Source organism: Oncorhynchus nerka, linkage group LG18 (assembly GCF_034236695.1).
Source record: "Oncorhynchus nerka isolate Pitt River linkage group LG18, Oner_Uvic_2.0, whole genome shotgun sequence".
NCBI lineage: Eukaryota > Metazoa > Chordata > Actinopteri > Salmoniformes > Salmonidae > Oncorhynchus > Oncorhynchus nerka.
Window position 1 is genome coordinate 13,779,692 of NC_088413.1, and position 21,156 is coordinate 13,800,847.

General features: G+C 51.8%; 1 protein-coding gene across 2 annotated transcripts in view; it reads right to left on the minus strand.

Annotated features, from left to right (window-relative positions):
* The window catches only part of LOC135561753 (ras-related protein Rab-33B-like), a 23,378-nt gene extending 3,351 nt beyond the window's left edge, over window positions 1–20,027 (minus strand). The window contains exons 1-3 of one of the 2 annotated variants that reach the window (XM_065003539.1): window positions 19,589–20,027; window positions 9,695–9,730; window positions 8,879–9,057 (exon numbers count right to left, since the gene is read on the minus strand). In XM_065003539.1, the coding sequence (XP_064859611.1) occupies window positions 8,879–9,057; window positions 9,695–9,730; window positions 19,589–19,807 (434 nt within the window). In that variant the 5' untranslated portion in view covers window positions 19,808–20,027. The remainder of the gene's footprint in view (window positions 1–8,878; window positions 9,058–9,694; window positions 9,731–19,588) is intronic. The other variant, XM_065003540.1, reaches the window with a different exon arrangement.
* Window positions 20,028–21,156: the final 1,129 nt, after the last annotated feature.

Here is a 21,156-nt window from a genome sequence, read left to right on the forward strand (position 1 = left end):
CAGTGAGTACAGTCTACACCCCTCTATCCAGGTTGTGTGTGTATATAACTAACCTGGTTATCTCCTGTCCCAGTGAGTACCGTCTACACCCCTCTATCCAGGTTGTGTGTGTATATAACTAACCTGGTTATTTCCTGTCCCAATGAGTACCGTCTACACAACTCTATCCAGGTTGTGTGTGTATATAACTAACCTGGTTATCTCCTGTCCCAGTGAGTACCTTCTACACCCCTCTAGCCAGGTTGTGTGTGTATATAACTAACCTGGTTATCTCCTGTCACAGTGAGTGCCTTCTACACCCCTCTATCCAGGTTGTGTGTATATATAACTAACCTGGTTATCTCCTGTCCCAGTGAGTACCGTCTACACCCATCTATCCAGGTTGTGTGTGTATACAACTAACCTGGTTATCTCCTGTCCCAGTGAGTACCTTCTACACCCCTCTATCCAGGTTGTGTGTGTATATAACTAACCTGGTTATCTCCTGTCCCAGTGAGTACCTTCTACACCCCTCTATCCAGGTTGTGTGTATATATAACTAACCTGGTTATCTCCTGTCCCAGTGAGTACCTTCTACACCCCTCTATCCAGGTTGTGTGTGTATATAACTAACCTGGTTATCTCCTGTCCCAGTGAGTACCGTCTACACTCCTCTATCCAGGTTGTGTGTGTATATAACTAACCTGGTTATCTCTTGTCCCAGTGAGTACCTTCTACACCCCTCTATCCAGGTTGTGTGTATATATAACTAACCTGGTTATCTCCTGTTCCAGTGAGTACAGTCTACACTCCTCTAGCCAGGTTGTGTGTGTATATAACTAACCTGGTTATCTCCTGTCCCAGTGAGTACTGTCTACACCCCTCTATCCAGGTTGTGTGTATATATAACTAACCTGGTTATCTCCTGTCCCAGTGAGTACCGTCTACAACCCTCAATCCAGATTGTGTGTGTATATAACTAACCTGGTTATCTCCTGTCCCAGTGAGTACCTTCTACACCCCTCTATCCAGGTTGTGTGTGTATATAACTAACCTGGTTATCTCCTGTCCCAGTGAGTACCTTCTACACCCCTCTATCCAGGTTGTGTGTATATATAACTAACCTGGTTATCTCCTGTCCCAGTGAGTACCGTCTACACCCCTCTATCCAGGTTGTGTGTGTATATAACTAACCTGGTTATCTCCTGTCCCAGTGAGTACTGTCTACACCCCTCTATCCAGGTTGTGTGTGTATATAACTAACCTGGTTATCTCCTGTCCCAGTGAGTACCTTCTACACCCCTCTATCCAGGTTGTGTGTATATAACTAACTTGGTTATTTCCTGTCCCAATGAGTACTTAAATGTAATGTAATGTACAGTCTACACTCCTCTAGCCAGGTTGTGTGTGTATATAACTAACATGGTTATCTCCTGTCCCAGTGAGTACCGTCTACACTCCTCTAGCCAGGTTGTGTGTGTATATAACTAACCTGGTTATCTCCTGTCCCAGTGAGTACCGTCTACACCCATCTATCCAGGTTGTGTGTGTATACAACTAACCTGGTTATCTCCTGTCCCAGTGAGTACCTTCTACACCCCTCTATCCAGGTTGTGTGTGTATATAACTAACCTGGTTATCTCCTGTCCCAGTGAGTACCTTCTACACCCCTCTATCCAGGTTGTGTGTATATATAACTAACCTGGTTATCTCCTGTCCCAGTGAGTACCTTCTACACCCCTCTATCCAGGTTGTGTGTGTATATAACTAACCTGGTTATCTCCTGTCCCAGTGAGTACCGTCTACACCCCTCTATCCAGGTTGTGTGTGTATATAACTAACCTGGTTATCTCCTGTCCCAGTGAGTACCTTCTACACCCCTCTATCCAGGTTGTGTGTATATATAACTAACTTGGTTATTTCCTGTCCCAATGAGTACTTAAATGTAATGTAATGTACAGTCTACACTCCTCTAGCCAGGTTGTGTGTGTATATAACTAACATGGTTATCTCCTGTCCCAGTGAGTACCGTCTACACTCCTCTAGCCAGGTTGTGTGTGTATATAACTAACCTGGTTATCTCCTGTCCCAGTGAGTACTGTCTACACCCCTCTATCCAGGTTGTGTGTATATATAACTAACCTGGTTATCTCCTGTCCCAGTGAGTACCGTATACACCCCTCTATCCAGGTTGTGTGTGTATATAACTAACCTGGTTATCTCCTGTCCCAGTGAGTACCGTCTACACCCCTCTATCCAGGTTGTGTGTGTATATAACTAACCTGGTTATCTCCTGTCCCAGTGAGTACCGTCTACACTCCTCTATCCAGGTTGTGTGTGTATATAACTAACCTGGTTATCTCCTGTCCCAGTGAGTACCGTCTACACTCCTCTATCCAGGTTGTGTGTGTATATAACTAACCTGGTTATCTCCTGTCACAGTGAGTACCTTCTACACCCCTCTATCCAGGTTGTGTATATAACTAACCTGGTTATCTCCTGTCCCAGTGAGTACCGTCTACACCCCTCTATCCAGGTTGTGTGTGTATATAACTAACCTGGTTATCTCCTGTCCCAGTGAGTACCTTCTACACCCCTCTATCCAGGTTGTGTGTGTATATAACTAACCTGGTTATCTCCTGTCCCAGTGAGTACCTTCTACACCCCTCTATCCAGGTTGTGTGTATATATAACTAACCTGGTTATCTCCTGTCCCAGTGAGTACCTTCTACACCCCTCTATCCAGGTTGTGTGTATATATAACTAACTTGGTTATTTCCTGTCCCAATGAGTACAGTCTACACTCCTCTAGCCAGGTTGTGTGTGTATATAACTAACCTGGTTATCTCCTGTCCCAGTGAGTACCTTCTACACTCCTCTATCCAGGTTGTGTGTGTATATAACTAACCTGGTTATCTCCTGTCCCAGTGAGTACCTTCTACACCCCTCTATCCAGGTTGTGTGTATATATAACTAACTTGGTTATTTCCTGTCCCAATGAGTACAGTCTACACTCCTCTAGCCATGTTGTGTGTGTATATAACTAACCTGGTTATCTCCTGTCCCAGTGAGTACCTTCTACACTCCTCTATCCAGGTTGTGTATATAACTAACCTGGTTATCTCCTGTTCCAGTGAGTACCGTCTACACTCCTCTATCCAGGTTGTGTGTGTATATAACTAACCTGGTTATCTCCTGTCACAGTGAGTACCTTCTACGCCCCTCTATCCAGGTTGTGTATATAACTAACCTGGTTATCTCCTGTCCCAGTGAGTACCGTCTACACTCCTCTATCCAGGTTGTGTGTGTATATAACTAACCTGGTTATCTCCTGTCCCAGTGAGTACCGTCTACACTCCTCTATCCAGGTTGTGTGTGTATATAACTAACCTGGTTATCTCCTGTCCCAGTGAGTACCTTCTACACCCCTCTATCCAGGTTGTGTGTATATATAACTAACCTGGTTATCTCCTGTCCCAGTGAGTACCTTCTACACCCCTCTATCCAGGTTGTGTGTATATATAACTAACCTGGTTATCTCCTGTCCCAGTGAGTACCGTCTACACTCCTCTAGCCAGGTTGTGTGTGTATATAACTAACCTGGTTATCTCCTGTCCCAGTGAGTACCGTCTACACCCCTCTATCCAGGTTGTGTGTGTATAACTAACCTGGTTATCTCCTGTTCCAGTGAGTACCGTCTACACTCCTCTATCCAGGTTGTGTGTGTATATAACTAACCTGGTTATCTCCTGTCACAGTGAGTACCTTCTACACCCCTCTATCCAGGTTGTGTGTGTATATAACTAACCTGGTTATCTCCTGTCACAGTGAGTACCTTCTACACCCCTCTATCCAGGTTGTGTGTATATATAACTAACCTGGTTATCTCCTGTCCCAGTGAGTATCGTCTACACCCATCTATCCAGGTTGTGTGTGTATATAACTAACCTGGTTATCTCCTGTCCCAGTGAGTACCTTCTACACCCCTCTATCCAGGTTGTGTGTATATATAACTAACCTGGTTATCTCCTGTCCCAGTGAGTACTGTCTACACTCCTCTATCCAGGTTGTGTGTGTATATAACTAACCTGGTTATCTCCTGTCCCAGTGAGTACCTTCTACACCCCTCTATCCAGGTTGTGTGTATATATAACTAACTTGGTTATTTCCTGTCCCAATGAGTACAGTCTACACTCCTCTAGCCAGGTTGTGTGTGTATATAACTAACCTGGTTATCTCCTGTCCCAGTGAGTACCTTCTACACTCCTCTATCCAGGTTGTGTGTGTATATAACTAACCTGGTTATCTCCTGTCCCAGTGAGTACCGTCTACACTCCTCTATCCAGGTTGTGTGTGTATATAACTAACCTGGTTATCTCCCTGTCCCAGTGAGTACTGTCTACACTCCTCTATCCAGGTTGTGTGTGTATATAACTAACCTGGTTATCTCCTGTCCCAGTGAGTACCTTCTACACCCCTCTATCCAGGTTGTGTGTATATATAACTAACCTGGTTATCTCCTGTCCCAGTGAGTACCTTCTACACCCCTCTATCGAGGTTGTGTGTATATATAACTAACTTGGTTATTTCCTGTCCCAATGAGTACAGTCTACACTCCTCTAGCCAGGTTGTGTGTGTATATAACTAACCTGGTTATCTCCTGTCCCAGTGAGTACCTTCTACACTCCTCTATCCAGGTTGTGTGTGTATATAACTAACCTGGTTATCTCCTGTCCCAGTGAGTACCGTCTACACTCCTCTATCCAGGTTGTGTGTGTATATAACTAACCTGGTTATCTCCTGTCCCAGTGAGTACCTTCTACACCCCTCTATCCAGGTTGTGTGTATATATAACTAACTTGGTTATTTCCTGTCCCAATGAGTACAGTCTACACTCCTCTAGCCAGGTTGTGTGTGTATATAACTAACCTGGTTATCTCCTGTCCCAGTGAGTACCTTCTACACTCCTCTATCCAGGTTGTGTGTGTATATAACTAACCTGGTTATCTCCTGTCCCAGTGAGTACCGTCTACACTCCTCTATCCAGGTTGTGTGTGTATATAACTAACCTGGTTATCTCCTGTCCCAGTGAGTACTGTCTACACTCCTCTATCCAGGTTGTGTGTGTATATAACTAACCTGGTTATCTCCTGTCCCAGTGAGTACCTTCTACACCCCTCTATCCAGGTTGTGTGTATATATAACTAACTTGGTTATTTCCTGTCCCAATGAGTACAGTCTACACTCCTCTAGCCAGGTTGTGTGTGTATATAACTAACCTGGTTATCTCCTGTCCCAGTGAGTACCTTCTACACCCCTCTATCCAGGTTGTGTGTATATATAACTAACCTGGTTATCTCCTGTCCCAGTGAGTACCTTCTACACCCCTCTATCCAGGTTGTGTGTATATATAACTAACCTGGTTATCTCTTGTCCCAGTGAGTACCGTCTACACTCCTCTAGCCAGGTTGTGTGTGTATATAACTAACCTGGTTATCTCCTGTCCCAGTGAGTACCGTCTACACCCCTCTATCCAGGTTGTGTATATAACTAACCTGGTTATCTCCTGTTCCAGTGAGTACCGTCTACACTCCTCTATCCAGGTTGTGTGTGTATATAACTAACCTGGTTATCTCCTGTCACAGTGAGTACCTTCTACACCCCTCTATCCAGGTTGTGTGTGTATATAACTAACCTGGTTATCTCCTGTCACAGTGAGTACCTTCTACACCCCTCTATCCAGGTTGTGTGTATATATAACTAACCTGGTTATCTCCTGTCCCAGTGAGTATCGTCTACACCCATCTATCCAGGTTGTGTGTGTATATAACTAACCTGGTTATCTCCTGTCCCAGTGAGTACCTTCTACACCCCTCTATCCAGGTTGTGTGTATATATAACTAACCTGGTTATCTCCTGTCCCAGTGAGTACTGTCTACACTCCTCTATCCAGGTTGTGTGTGTATATAACTAACCTGGTTATCTCCTGTCCCAGTGAGTACCTTCTACACCCCTCTATCCAGGTTGTGTGTATATATAACTAACTTGGTTATTTCCTGTCCCAATGAGTACAGTCTACACTCCTCTAGCCAGGTTGTGTGTGTATATAACTAACCTGGTTATCTCCTGTCCCAGTGAGTACCTTCTACACTCCTCTATCCAGGTTGTGTGTGTATATAACTAACCTGGTTATCTCCTGTCCCAGTGAGTACCGTCTACACTCCTCTATCCAGGTTGTGTGTGTGTATATAACTAACCTGGTTATCTCCTGTCCCAGTGAGTACTGTCTACACTCCTCTATCCAGGTTGTGTGTGTATATAACTAACCTGGTTATCTCCTGTCCCAGTGAGTACCTTCTACACCTCTCTATCCAGGTTGTGTGTATATATAACTAACTTGGTTATTTCCTGTCCCAATGAGTACAGTCTACACTCCTCTAGCCAGGTTGTGTGTGTATATAACTAACCTGGTTATCTCCTGTCCCAGTGAGTACCGTCTACACCCCTCTATCCAGGTTGTGTGTGTATAACTAACCTGGTTATCTCCTGTCCCAGTGAGTACCTTCTACACCCCTCTATCCAGGTTGTGTGTATATATAACTAACCTGGTTATCTCTTGTCCCAGTGAGTACCGTCTACACTCCTCTAGCCAGGTTGTGTGTGTATATAACTAACCTGGTTATCTCCTGTCCCAGTGAGTACTGTCTACACTCCTCTATCCAGGTTGTGTGTGTATATAACTAACCTGGTTATCTCCTGTCCCAGTGAGTACCTTCTACACCCCTCTATCCAGGTTGTGTGTATATATAACTAACTTGGTTATTTCCTGTCCCAATGAGTACAGTCTACACTCCTCTAGCCAGGTTGTGTGTGTATATAACTAACCTGGTTATCTCCTGTCCCAGTGAGTACCTTCTACACTCCTCTATCCAGGTTGTGTGTGTATATAACTAACCTGGTTATCTCCTGTCCCAGTGAGTACCGTCTACACTCCTCTATCCAGGTTGTGTGTGTATATAACTAACCTGGTTATCTCCTGTCCCAGTGAGTACCTTCTACACCCCTCTATCCAGGTTGTGTGTATATATAACTAACCTGGTTATCTCCTGTCCCAGTGAGTACCTTCTACACCCCTCTATCCAGGTTGTGTGTATATATAACTAACCTGGTTATCTCCTGTCCCAGTGAGTACCGTCTACACTCCTCTAGCCAGGTTGTGTGTGTATATAACTAACCTGGTTATCTCCTGTCCCAGTGAGTACCGTCTACACCCCTCTATCCAGGTTGTGTGTGTATAACTAACCTGGTTATCTCCTGTCCCAGTGAGTACCGTCTACACCCCTCTATCCAGGTTGTGTGTGTATATAACTAACCTGGTTATCTCCTGTCCCAGTGAGTACTGTCTACACTCCTCTATCCAGGTTGTGTGTGTATATAACTAACCTGGTTATCTCCTGTCCCAGTGAGTACCTTCTACACCCCTCTATCCAGGTTGTGTGTATATATAACTAACTTGGTTATTTCCTGTCCCAATGAGTACAGTCTACACTCCTCTAGCCAGGTTGTGTGTGTATATAACTAACCTGGTTATCTCCTGTCCCAGTGAGTACCTTCTACACTCCTCTATCCAGGTTGTGTATATAACTAACCTGGTTATCTCCTGTTCCAGTGAGTACCGTCTACACTCCTCTATCCAGGTTGTGTGTGTATATAACTAACCTGGTTATCTCCTGTCACAGTGAGTACCTTCTACACCCCTCTATCCAGGTTGTGTATATAACTAACCTGGTTATCTCCTGTCCCAGTGAGTACCGTCTACACTCCTCTATCCAGGTTGTGTGTGTATATAACTAACCTGGTTATCTCCTGTCACAGTGAGTACCTTCTACACCCCTCTATCCAGGTTGTGTGTATATATAACTAACCTGGTTATCTCCTGTCCCAGTGAGTATCGTCTACACCCATCTATCCAGGTTGTGTGTGTATATAACTAACCTGGTTATCTCCTGTCCCAGTGAGTACCTTCTACACCCCTCTATCCAGGTTGTGTGTGTATATAACTAACCTGGTTATCTCCTGTCCCAGTGAGTACCTTCTACACCCCTCTATCCAGGTTGTGTGTATATATAACTAACCTGGTTATCTCCTGTCCCAGTGAGTACCGTCTACACTCCCCTAGCCAGGTTGTGTGTGTATATAACTAACCTGGTTATCTCCTGTCCCAGTGAGTACCGTCTACACCCCTCTATCCAGGTTGTGTGTGTATATAACTAACCTGGTTATCTCCTGTCACAGTGAGTACCTTCTACACCCCTCTATCCAGGTTGTGTATATAACTAACCTGGTTATCTCCTGTCCCAGTGAGTACCGTCTACACTCCTCTATCCAGGTTGTGTGTGTATATAACTAACCTGGTTATCTCCTGTCACAGTGAGTACCGTCTACACCCCTCTATCCAGGTTGTGTGTGTATAACTAACCTGGTTATCTCCTGTCCCAGTGAGTACCGTCTACACTCCTCTAGCCAGGTTGTGTGTGTATATAACTAACCTGGTTATCTCCTGTCCCAGTGAGTACCGTCTACACCCCTCTATCCAGGTTGTGTGTGTATATAACTAACCTGGTTATCTCCTGTCCCAGTGAGTACTGTCTACACTCCTCTATCCAGGTTGTGTGTGTATATAACTAACCTGGTTATCTCCTGTCCCAGTGAGTACCGTCTACACCCCTCTATCCAGGTTGTGTGTGTATATAACTAACCTGGTTATCTCCTGTCCCAGTGAGTACTGTCTACACCCCTCTATCCAGGTTGTGTGTGTATATAACTAACCTGGTTATCTCCTGTCCCAGTGAGTACTGTCTACACTCCTCTATCCAGGTTGTGTGTGTATATAACTAACCTGGTTATCTCCTGTCCCAGTGAGTACTGTCTACACTCCTCTATCCAGGCTGACAGGCCTCTGAAGCTGTCTGGTCTGGTGACGTCGTAGATGAAGAGAACAGCATGAACGTTCCGATAGTACTGCTGGACCATGGACTTCCTGAAACGCTCCTGGCCCGCCGTGTCCCATAGCTGGAGCTGGAGGGAGAGAGATGGTTGGGGGGTGAAACTATTCTACATGTGAGAGAAGGGGTTTTAGAGATGGAGGAGGGGAGTAGAGAGGGTGAGGGAGAGAGATGGTTGGGGGGTGAAACTATTCTACATGTGAGAGAAGGGGTTTTAGAGATGGAGGAGCGGGAGTAGAGAGGGTGAGGGAGAGAGATGGTTGGGGGGGGTGAAACTATTCTACATGTGAGAGAAGGGGTTTTAGAGATGGAGGAGGGGAGTAGAGAGGGTGAGGGAGAGAGATGGTTGGGGGGGGGTGAAACTATTCTACATGTGAGAGAAGGGGTTTTAGAGATGGAGGAGTGGGAGTAGAGAGGGTGAGGGAGAGAGGTGGTTTGGGGGTGAAACTATTCTACATGTGAGAGAAGGGGTTTTAGAGATGGAGGAAAGGGAGTAGAGAGGGTGAGGGAGAGAGGTGGTTGGGGGGTGAAACTATTCTACATGTGAGAGAAGGGGTTTTAGAGATGGAGGAGGGGGAGTAGAGAGGGTGAGGGAGAGAGATGGTTGGGGGGGTGAAACTATTCTACATGTGAGAGAAGGGGTTTTAGAGATTGAGAAAGTGGGGGAAGCAGACAGAGAGAGGGGCCTTTTCTCAATTCAATTTGCTCACCTCCTGCGTCCTCTCTCCTCCATCCTCTCTGTCCTCCTTTAAAAAAGGTCCAAGTTAAACCAGGAGAGGCGGCGAGGAGGGAAAGTGGACGAGAATGAGCTTGTATGAAATAAGACTTCTCCAATCGCGCGTCATTAGGCTAATGAGGTTTAGAGGGTGGAATCCCAACATAAACGTATAAAGTGATATAAACTAATTTAGATGGTTGTAAAATATATTTTATAGATAAAAGGATAAGTAGAATAAATGTTTACATGCATTTCTCCTTTGATAAAAACAATAGCTGACTTAAAGAGGGCGTGGAAGATTTTAAAACACTTGTGCTTCATCGCCAAAAGGACACTATCGAGGAGGGGAGGTCCGTCTCCCTTTTGTCTACTAATGAACTGACACTCTCCTCAACCACTTATCAGGTTCTGGATCACATGGGAGAGAGAGGGGGAGAGAGAGGGCGGGAGGAGAGGGGGAGAGAGAGGGGGGAGGAGAGGGGAGAGAGAGGGCGGGAGGGGGGAGAGAGGGCAGGAGGAGAGGGGAGAGAGAGGGCGGGAGGAGAGGGGGAGAGAGAGGGGCGGGGAGGAGGGGGGAGAGAGAGGGAGGCAGGGGAGGAGAAAGAGGGCGGGGAGGAGAGGGGGAGAGAGGGGGCGGGAGGAGAGGGGGAGAGAGGGCGGGAGGAGAGGGGGAGAGAGAGGGGCGGGAGGAGAGGGGGAGAGAGAGGGCGGGAGGAGAGGGGGAGAGAGAGGGCGGGAGGAGAGGGGGAGAGAGAGGGCGGGAGGAGAGGGGGAGAGAGAGGGCGGGAGGAGAGGGGGAGAGAGAGAGGCGGGAGGAGAGGGGAAGAGAGGGCGGGAGGAGAGGGGGGAGAGAGAGGGCGGGAGGAGAGGGGAGGGAGAGGGCGGGGAGGAGAGGGGGAGAGAGAGGGCGGGAGGAGAGGGGCGGGAGGAGAGGGGGAGAGAGAGAGGGCAGGAGGAGAGGGGAGAGAGAGGGGCGGGAGGGAGAGAGGGAGGGAGAGGGGCGGGAGGAGAGGGGGAGAGAGAGGCGCCGGGGGGAGAGGGAGGGCGGGGGGAGAGAGAGGGCGGGAGGAGAGAGAGGGCGGGAGGAGAGGGGGAGAGAGAGAGGCGGGAGGAGAGGGGGAGAGGGGCGGGAGGAAGGGGAGAGAGAGGGCGGGAGGAGAGGGGGAGAGAGAGGGGGAGGAGAGGGGGAGAGAGGGCGGGGAGAGGGGGAGAGAGAGGGCGGAGGAGAGGGGGAGAGAGAGGGCGGGAGGAGAGGGGGAGAGAGAGGGCAGGAGGAGAAAGAGGGGGGGGAGGGGGAGAGAGAGGGCAGGGGAGAGAGAGGGCGGGGGAGAAAGAGGGCAGGGGAGAGAGAGGGCGGGAGGAGAGAGAGGCGGGGAGGAGAGAGGGCGGGGAGAGAGGGGGAGAGGAGGGGCGGGGAGAGAGCGGGAGGAGAGGGCGGGAGGAGGGGCGGGAGGAGAGGGCGGGAAGAGAGGGGAGAGAGAGGGCGGGAGGAGAGAGAGAGAGGCGCGGGAGAGGAGGGGGGGGAGAGAGAGGGCGGGGAGAGAGAGGGCAGGGGGAGAGAGGGCAGGGGAGAGAGAGGGCAGGGGGAGAGAGAGGGCAGGGGAGGAGAGGGGAGGAGAGGCGGGAGGAGAGGGGGAGGAGAGGCGGGAGGAGAGGGGAGAGAGCGGGAGGAGAGGGGGAGAGAGAGGCGGGAGGAGAGAGAGAGGGGGGCGGGGAGGAGAGGGGGAGAGGGGCGGGAGGAGAGGGGAGGGAGAGGGCGGGAGGAGAGGGGGAGAGAGAGGGGCGGGAGGAGAGGGGGGGAGAGAGGGCGGGAGGAGAGGGGAGAGAGAGGGGGGAGAGAGAGGGCGGGGGGAGAGAGAGGGCAGGGAGAGAGAGGGGCAGGGAGAGAGGGGGGGAGGAGAGAGGGGGGGAGGAGGGGGAGAGGAGAGGGGGAGGGAGAGGAGAGAGGGGCGGGAGGAGAGGGCGGGAGGAGAGGGCGGGAAGAGAGGGGGAGAGAGGGGCGGGAGAGGGGGGAGAGAGGGGGGAGGGGGGAGAGAGAGGGCGGGAGGAGAGGGGGAGAGAGAGGCGCCGGGGGGAGAGGAGGGCGGGGGAGAGAGGGGCGGGGAGAGAGGGCAGGGGAGAGAGAGGGCAGGGGGGAGGAGAGGGGAGGGAGAGGGCGGGAGGAGAGGGAGGAGAGGGCGGGAGGAGAGGGGGAGAGAGGGCGGGAGGAGAGGGGGAGAGAGAGGGGCGGGAGGAGAGGGGAGAGAGAGGGCGGGAGGGGGGAGAGAGAGGGCGGGAGAGAGGGGGAGAGAGAGGGCGGGAGGAGAGGGGGAGGGAGGGGCGGGAGGGAGGGGGAGAGAGAGGGCGGGAGGAGAGGGGCGGGGAGGAGAGGGGGAGAGAGAGGGCGGGAGGAGAGAGGGGGAGAGAGGGGGGAGGGGGGGAGAGGGGGAGAGAGGGGGAGAGAGGGCGGGGAGAGAGAGGGGGGGGAGAGAGGGGGGGAGAGAGGGCGGGGGGAGAGAGGGGCGGGAGGAGAGGGGAGAGAGAGAGGCGGGAGGAGAGGGGGAGAGAGAGGGCGGGAGGAGAGGGGGAGAGAGAGGGGCGGGGAGGGGGAGAGAGAGGGCGGGAGGAGGGGGGAGAGAGGGGCGGGAGGAGAGGGGGAGAGAGAGGGCAGGAGGAGAAAGAGGGGGGGAGGGGGAGAGGGGGCAGGGGGAGAGAGAGGGCGGGGGAGAGAGAGGGGGGAGAGAGAGGGCGGGAGGAGAGAGAGGGCGGGAGGAGAGAGGGGCGGGAGGAGGGGGAGAGGAGAGGGGGAGAGAGGGGCGGGAGGAGAGGGCGGGAGGAGAGGGCGGGGAGGAGAGGGCGGGAAGAGGGGGAGGGAGCGGGAGGAGAGGGGAGAGAGGGGGAGAGGGCGGGGAGAGGAGGGGCGGGGGAGAGGGAGGGCGGGGAGAGAGGGGCAGGGGAGAGGGCAGGGGAGAGGGCAGGGGGAGAGAGGGCAGGGGGAGGAGAGGGGGAGGGAGAGGGCGGGAGGAGAGGGGGGGAGAGGGGCGGGAGGAGAGGGGGAGGGAGAGGGCGGGAGGAGGAGAGGGCGGGAGGAGAGGGGGAGAGGAGAGGGGAGGGGAGGGCGGGAGGAGAGGAGAGGGCGGGAGGAGAGGGCGGGAAGAGAGGGGGAGAGAGGGCGGGAGGGAGAGAGGCGCCGGGGAGAGGGAGGGGGGAGAGAGAGGGCGGGGGAGAGAGGGGCAGGGGGAGAGGGGGCAGGGGGAGAGAGAGGGCAGGGGGAGAGAGAGGGCAGGGGAGAGAGAGGGCAGGGGAGGAGGGGAGGGAGAGGGCGGGAGGAGAGGGAGGGAGGGGGGAGAGAGGGGGAGGGAGAGGCGGGAGGAGAGAGAGAGAGGGGCGGGAGGAGGGGGAGAGAGGGGCGGGGAGGGGGGAGAGAGAGGGCGGGAGGAGAGGGGAGGGAGGGCGGGAGGGGGGGGAGAGAGAGGGCGGGAGGAGGGGAGGGAGGAGAGGGCGGGAGGAGAGGGGGGAGAGAGGAGAGGGGGAGAGGCGGGGGAGAGGAGGGAGAGGGGGGAGGGGGAGAGAGAGGGCGGGAGGAGAGGGGGCGGGAGGAGAGGGGGAGAGGGAGAGGGGAGAGAGGAGGGGGGAGGAGGGGCGGGAGGAGGGCGGGAGAGGGGGAGGGAGGAGAGGGCGGGAGGAGAGGGGGAGAGGAGGGCGGGAGGAGAGGGGGAGAGAGAGGCGGGGGAGGAGAGGGAGCGGGGGGAGAGGGAGGGCGGGGGCGGAGAGAGGGCAGGGGAGAGAGAGGGCAGGGGAGAGAGGGGGGGGGGAGAGGGGGAGGGAGGGAGGGGGGAGGGGAGGGGGGAGGAGAGGGCGGGAGGAGAGGAGAGGGAGGGAGGGAGAGAGAGGGCGGGAGGAGAGAGAGGGGCGGGAGGAGAGGGGGGGAGAGAGAGAGCGGGAGGGAGGGGGAGGGAGAGGGCGGGAGGAGAGGGGGAGGAGGGCGGGAGGAGAGGGGAGAGAGAGGGGCGGGAGGAGAGGGGGAGAGAGGGGGAGGAGAGGGAGAGGGGCGGGAGGAGGCGCCGGGGGAGGGAGGGCGGGGGAGGGGAGGCGGGAGGAGAGGGAGAGAGAGGGGGGGAGGAGGGGGAGAGAGGGAGGGCGGGAGGAGAGGGGAGAGAGAGGGCGGGAGGAGAGGGGAGAGAGGGGCGGGGGAGGAGAGGGGAGAGAGGGCGGGGGGAGAGAGAGGGCGGGGAGAGAGGGCGGGGGAGAGAGAGGCGGGGGAGAGAGGGGGAGAGAGGGCGGGGGGAGAGGGCGGGAGGGCGGGGGGAGAGGGAGGGCGGGGAGAGAGGGCAGGGGGAGAGAGAGGCGGGGGGAGAGGGAGGGCGGGGGAGAGGGAGGGCAGGGGCGGGGGAGGGAGGGCGGGGGGGAGGGAGGGCGGGGGAGAGAGAGGGGCGGGGGGAGAGGGAGGGCGGGGGAGAGGGAGGGGCGGGGGAGAGAGGGGCAGGGGAGAGAGAGGGCGGGGGGAGAGGGAGGGGCGGGGGAGAGAGAGGGCGGGGGAGAGAGAGGGGGGGGGGGAGAGGGAGGGCGGGAGAGGGAGGGCGGGGAGAGAGGGGCGGGAGGGTGTGGGAGAGAGAGGGCGGCTGTATAAACTCTCACACAGTTAGTCAGCAGACTTCCCATCAACATATCGACTCACGGGCTCTACCTATGATAACTCCAATCAGAAGGTCAACCCTGTCTCATAGTAACCTCCGGGCTCTAAAGGGCTCTACCTATGATGATAACTCCAATCAGAAGGTCAACCCTGTCTCATAGTAACCTCCAGTTCTCTAAAGGGCTCTACCTATGATAACTCCAATCAGAAGGTCAACCCTGTCTCATAGTAACCTCCAGTTCTAAAGGGCTCTACCTATGATAACTCCAATCAGAAGGTCAACCCTGTCTCATAGTAACCTCCGGGCTCTAAAGGGCTCTACCTATGATGATAACTCAATCAGAAGGTCAACCCTGTCTCATAGTAACCTCCGGGCTCTAAAGGGCTCTACCTATGATGATAACTCCAATCAGAAGGTCAACCCTGTCTCATAGTAACCTCCGGGCTCTAAAGGGCTCTACCTATGATGATAACTCCAATCAGAAGGTCAACCCTGTCTCATAGTAACCTCCGGGCTCTAAAGGGCTCTACCTATGATGACTCCAATCAGAAGGTCAACCCTGTCTCATAGTAACCTCCGGATTCTAAAGGGCTCTACCTATGATAACTCCAATCAGAAGGTCAACCCTGTCTCATAGTAACCTCCGGATTCTAAAGGGCTCTACCTATGATAACTCCAATCAGAAGGTCAACCCTGTCTCATAGTAACCTCCGGGCTCTAAAGGGCTCTACCTATGATGATAACTCCAATCAGAAGGTCAACCCTGTCTCATAGTAACCTCCGGATTCTAAAGGGCTCTACCTATGATAACTCCAATCAGAAGGTCAACCCTGTCTCATAGTAACCTCCGGGCTCTAAAGGGCTCTACCTATGATGATAACTCCAATCAGAAGGTCAACCCTGTCTCATAGTAACCTCCGGGCTCTAAAGGGCTCTACCTATGATGATAACTCCAATCAGAAGGTCAACCCTGTCTCATAGTAACCTCCGGGCTCTAAAGGGCTCTACCTATGATGATAACTCCAATCAGAAGGTCAACCCTGTCTCATAGTAACCTCCGGGCTCTAAAGGGCTCTACCTATGATAACTCCAATCAGAAGGTCAACCCTGTCTCATAGTAACCTCCGGGCTCTAAAGGGCTCTACCTATGATGATAACTCCAATCAGAAGGTCAACCCTGTCTCATAGTAACCCCGGGCTCTAAAGGGCTCTACCTATGATGGAAACGGAGCGTAGTTTGCATCGAGTTCTACATACTTTTGTCCCGCTGCGTTTTCGGACCGGATACGATGCTCTGTTTCCGTAGGCCGTCTAGAGCCCTTAAGGCAGTGGAGATTAAATACATGGACCGGATACGATGCTCTGCCCCTCTGTTTCCGTAGGCCGTCTAGAGCCCTTAAGGCAGTGGAGATTAAATACATGGACCGGATACGATGCTCTGTTTCCGTAGGCCGTCTAGAGCCCTTAAGGCAGTGGAGATTAAATACATGGACCGGATACGATGCTCTGCCCCTCTGTTTCCGTAGGCCGTCTAGAGCCCTTAAGGCAGTGGAGATTAAATACATGGACCAGATACGATGCTCTGCCCCTCTGTTTCCGTAGGCCGTCTAGAGCCCTTAAGGCAGTGGAGATTAAATACATGGACCGGATAAGACGCTCTGTTTCCGTAGGCCGTCTAGAGCCCTTAAAGCAGTGGAGATTAAATACATGGACCGGATACGATGCTCTGCCCCTCTGTTTCCGTAGGCCGTCTAGAGCCCTTAAGGCAGTGGAGATTAAATACATGGACCAGATACGATGCTCTGCCCCTCTGTTTCCATAGGCCGTCTAGAGCCCTTAAGGCAGTGGAGATTAAATACATGGACCGGATACGATGCCCTGCCCCTCTGTTTCCGTAGGCCGTCTAGAGCCCTTAAGGCAGTGGAGATTAAATACATGGACCGGATACGATGCTCTGTTTCCGTAGGCCGTCTAGAGCCCTTAAGGCAGTGGAGATTAAATACATGGACCGGATACGATGCTCTGTTTCCGTAGGCCGTCTAGAGCCCTTAAGGCAGTGGAGATTAAATACATGGACCGGATACGATGCTCTGTTTCCGTAGGCCGTCTAGAGCCCTTAAGGCAGTGGAGATTAAATACATGGACCGGATACGATGCCCTGCCCCTCTGTTTCCGTAGGCCGTCTAGAGCCCTTAAGGCAGTGGAGATTAAATACATGGACCGGATACGATGCTCTGCCCCTCTGTTTCCGTAGGCCGTCTAGAGCCCTTAAGGCAGTGGAGATTAAATACATGGACCGGATACGATGCCCTGTTTCCGTAGGCCGTCTAGAGCCCTTAAGGCAGTGGAGATTAAATACATGGACCGGATACGATGCCCTGTTTCCGTAGGCCGTCTAGAGCCCTTAAGGCAGTGGAGATTAAATACATGGACCAGATACGATGCTCTGCCCCTCTGTTTCCGTAGGCCGTCTAGAGCCCTTAAGGCAGTGGAGATTAAATACATGGACCAGATACGATGCTCTGCCCCTCTGTTTCCGTAGGCCGTCTAGAGCCCTTAAGGCAGTGGAGATTAAATACATGGACCGGATACGATGCCCTGCTTCCGTAGCCCGTCTAGAGCCCTTAAGGCAGTGGAGATTAAATACATGGACCGGATACGATGCTCTGCCCCTCTGTTTCCGTAGGCCGTCTAGAGCCCTTAAGGCAGTGGAGATTAAATACATGGACCGGATACGATGCTCTGTTTCCGTAGGCCGTCTAGAGCCCTTAAGGCAGTGGAGATTAAATACATGGACCAGATACGATGCTCTGCCCCTCTGTTTCCGTAGGCCGTCTAGAGCCCTTAAGGCAGTGGAGATTAAATACATGGACCGGATACGATGCTCTGCCCCTCTGTTTCCGTAGGCCGTCTAGAGCCCTTAAGGCAGTGGAGATTAAATACATGGACCAGATACGATGCTCTGTTTCCGTAGGCCGTCTAGAGCCCTTAAGGCAGTGGAGATTAAATACATGGACCGGATACGATGCTCTGTTTCCGTAGGCCGTCTAGAGCCCTTTAGGCAGTGGAGATTAAATACATGGACCGGATACGATGCTCTGTTTCCGTAGGCCGTCTAGAGCCCTTAAGGCAGTGGAGATTAAATACATGGACCGGATACGATGCTCTGTTTCCGTAGGCCGTCTAGAGCCCTTAAGGCAGTGGAGATTAAATACATGGACCGGACACGACGCTCTGCCCCTCTGTTTCCGTAGGCCGTCTAGAGCCCTTAAGGCAGTGGAGATTAAATACATGGACCGGACACGACGCTCTGCCCCTCTGTTTCCGTAGGCCGTCTAGAGCCCTTAAGGCAGTGGAGATTAAATACATGGACCAGATACGATGCTCTGCCCCTCTGTTTCCGTAGGCCGTCTAGAGCCCTTAAGGCAGTGGAGATTAAATACATGGACCGGATACGATGCTCTGCCCCTCTGTTTCCGTAGGCCGTCTAGAGCCCTTAAGGCAGTGGAGATTAAATACATGGACCAGATACGATGCTCTGTTTCCGTAGGCCGTCTAGAGCCCTTTAGGCAGTGGAGATTAAATACATGGACCGGATACGATGCTCTGTTTCCGTAGGCCGTCTAGAGCCCTTAAGGCAGTGGAGATTAAATACATGGACCGGATACGATGCCCTGTTTCCGTAGGCCGTCTAGAGCCCTTAAGGCAGTGGAGATTAAATACATGGACCGGATACGATGCTCTGCCCCTCTGTTTCCGTAGGCCGTCTAGAGCCCTTAAGGCAGTGGAGATTAAATACATGGGACGGATACGATGCTCTGTTTCCGTAGGCCGTCTAGAGCCCTTAAGGCAGTGGAGATTAAATACATGGACCGGACACGACGCTCTGCCCCTCTGTTTCCGTAGGCCGTCTAGAGCCCTTAAGGCAGTGGAGATTAAATACATGGACCGGACACGACGCTCTGCCCCTCTGTTTCCGTAGGCCGTCTAGAGCCCTTAAGGCAGTGGAATGTTGAGATTAATTACATGGAGGACTTTTGGCCCCTAAACGAGATATGTGTTTTGAAGCAGTCAGAGGTCAGAGAGAGAGAACCAGAATACACAAAGGACAAAAGGCAGAAATACATTATGTCACATACTTGCAGGTGAGTCATGCTTGATTTCATTTGTCCTGGCACAATGGAACCAATTGGATAATCCCCAAAGTGAAAACACTATACCATGCAGGCAACCTAAAACATCTCAAATATTTGTAATATTTTAAACAAGTATTCTGCCCCATGTCTGGCCTCCTCTCTCTCTCTTTAACCCAGATACAAAACAATGTCTTGTTAACCACCATGCTTCCTCTATCATGTGGTCTGCCCTGTTCTGATAAAGAGAGCATTGGGTTGGCCAATATCCTCTTTTCATGTCTGTGTTTCCGTAAACACACAGAAATCACATTATTTAGCCCATCACGGATGTTACAATACTTTTCACGAAATTAAATAACCCTACTAATGTTGTGTGCTGAGGTGAAAGGTTTTTATTTAACCTTTTTTTAACTACGAAAGTCAGTTAAAGAACACATTCTTATTTACAATGATGGCCTACACCGGTCAAACCCGGACGACGCTGGGCCAACTGTGCGCTGCCCTACGGGACTCCTGATCACTGTATGAGAACCGGGGGAGTTACATATGCATGTATGTAACTCTGAAACACACTAGTTTCAAGTTAACAAGACATTCATTGTATTCATACTTATTTAACCGTCACTGTTGATCCAAGAGGCCAAACAACACAAAGTGTCAGTCCTTTCAACTGAGCCTTTAATGACATTTGGATATCCTACACTGGTTTAGGTCAAAAACTAAACATGACCATTTACAGAAGATGACATTTTGTTTGACCTGTACAAATAAAACTATATTTCAAAAGGAACTTAACTAAGATTGATAGACCAAAGCTGATACCACAGACCGCTTTCTGTTCATGCGCAATAGTAGGCGCAGATTCAGCTGCAAACACAAATGTTTAACGAGTAACGCCTACAAAGTGCAAATATCTATTTTTTAAAATGCCCATACTACGAGGCAATGAGAGTGCCGTCTGAGAGAAATCAACACCACCTTCTCAAAATGTGTGAGCAGAAAAATGATAAGGCACATTTTTTTGTTTACGCAGTGATTCTCTGGTGCATTAAATTGTGTAATGCACCAATTAATTACGACCCAACTCGTTCATAATATTTGGAAATAACGGTTTAAACTTTATACTTCTCTTACCTTGATTTTCTCGCCTTCGACCTCGACCAATCTCTCACGGAAATCGACACCGATGGTGGCTTCGGTTCGGTCGAGGAACTCACCGGCACAGAACCGGTAGGTGAGACAGGTCTTACCGACACCGGAGTCTCCGATCACGATGATCTTGAAGATCCGACACCGCCCGGAGGGCGAAGACACACTGGTGAAAGAGTTTGAGAACTCCAGGGATGATTCCATATCGCGTAAAAATTCAAATTAAAGAGTGAGATCTAGGCTTCTCCAACTACTCCCAACAAGCCAATATGTTATGTCGAGGTCTTTAACGTTATATAAACGTGGCAGAGAACTCCCTCGGCAAAGTTCATGGCAACTCGCCGGCTATGCTATAAACTCTCCCTGGTTGTCATTGTCTGTGGAAGGAGCGGAGAGTTTAGAAACTCCCCTGCTGCAACTTCTTGGCCGGTGGCCACGTATCTGACAGCACCGTAATAAATCTCGCGAGAAGAAGGGGGAATCTATTCGCTGTCGATGGAACGCTATGTCATCAATATTATGTCTCTAGACTTCTATAACCATAGATAGACTCAATATGTCATCAATATTGTGTCTCTAGACTTCTATAACCATAGATAGCCTCGATATGTCATCAATATTATGTCTCTAGACTTCTATAACCATAGATAGCCTCAATATGTCATCAATATTATGTCTCTAGACTTCTATAACCGGGGGCTGAGTCACTGGCTTACTGGGGCTCTCTCATGCCGTCCCTGGAGGGGGTGCGTCACCTGAGTGGGTTGATTCACTGTTGTGGTCATCCTGTCTGGGTTGGCGCCCCTTGGGTTGTGCCGTGGCGGAGATCTTTGTGGGCTATACTCAGCCTTGTCTCAGGATGGTAAGTTGGTGGTTGAAGATATCCCTCTAGTGGTGTGGGGGCTGTGCTTTGGCAAAGTGGGTGGGGTTATATCCTTCCTGTTTGGCCCTGTCCGGGGGTGTCCTCGGATGGGGCCACAGTGTCTCCTGACCCCTCCTGTCTCAGCCTCCAGTATTTATGCTGCAGTAGTTTGTGTCGGGGGGCTAGGGTCAGTTTGTTTTATCTGGAGTACTTCTCCTGTCCTATTCGGTATCCTGTGTGAATCTAAGTGTGCGTTCTCTAATTCTCTCCTTCTTTCTTTCTCTCTCTCGGAGGACGTGAGCCCTAGGACCATGCCCCAGGACTACCTGACATGATGACTCCTTGCTGTCCCCAGTCCACCTGGCCATGCTGCTGCTCAGTTTCAACTGACCTGAGCCCTAGGACCATGCCCCAGGACTACCTGACATGATGACTCCTTGCTGTCCCCAGTCCACCTGGCCATGCTGCTGCTCCAGTTTCAACTGTTCTGCCTTACTATTATTCGACCATGCTGGTCATTTATGAACATTTGAACATCTTGGCCATGTTCTGTTATAATCTCCACCCGGCACAGCCAGAAGAGGACTGGCCACCCCACATATGCTCTCTCTAATTCTCTCTTTCTTTCTCTCTCTCGGAGGACCTGAGCCCTAGGACCGTGCCCCAGGACTACCTGACATGATGACTCCTT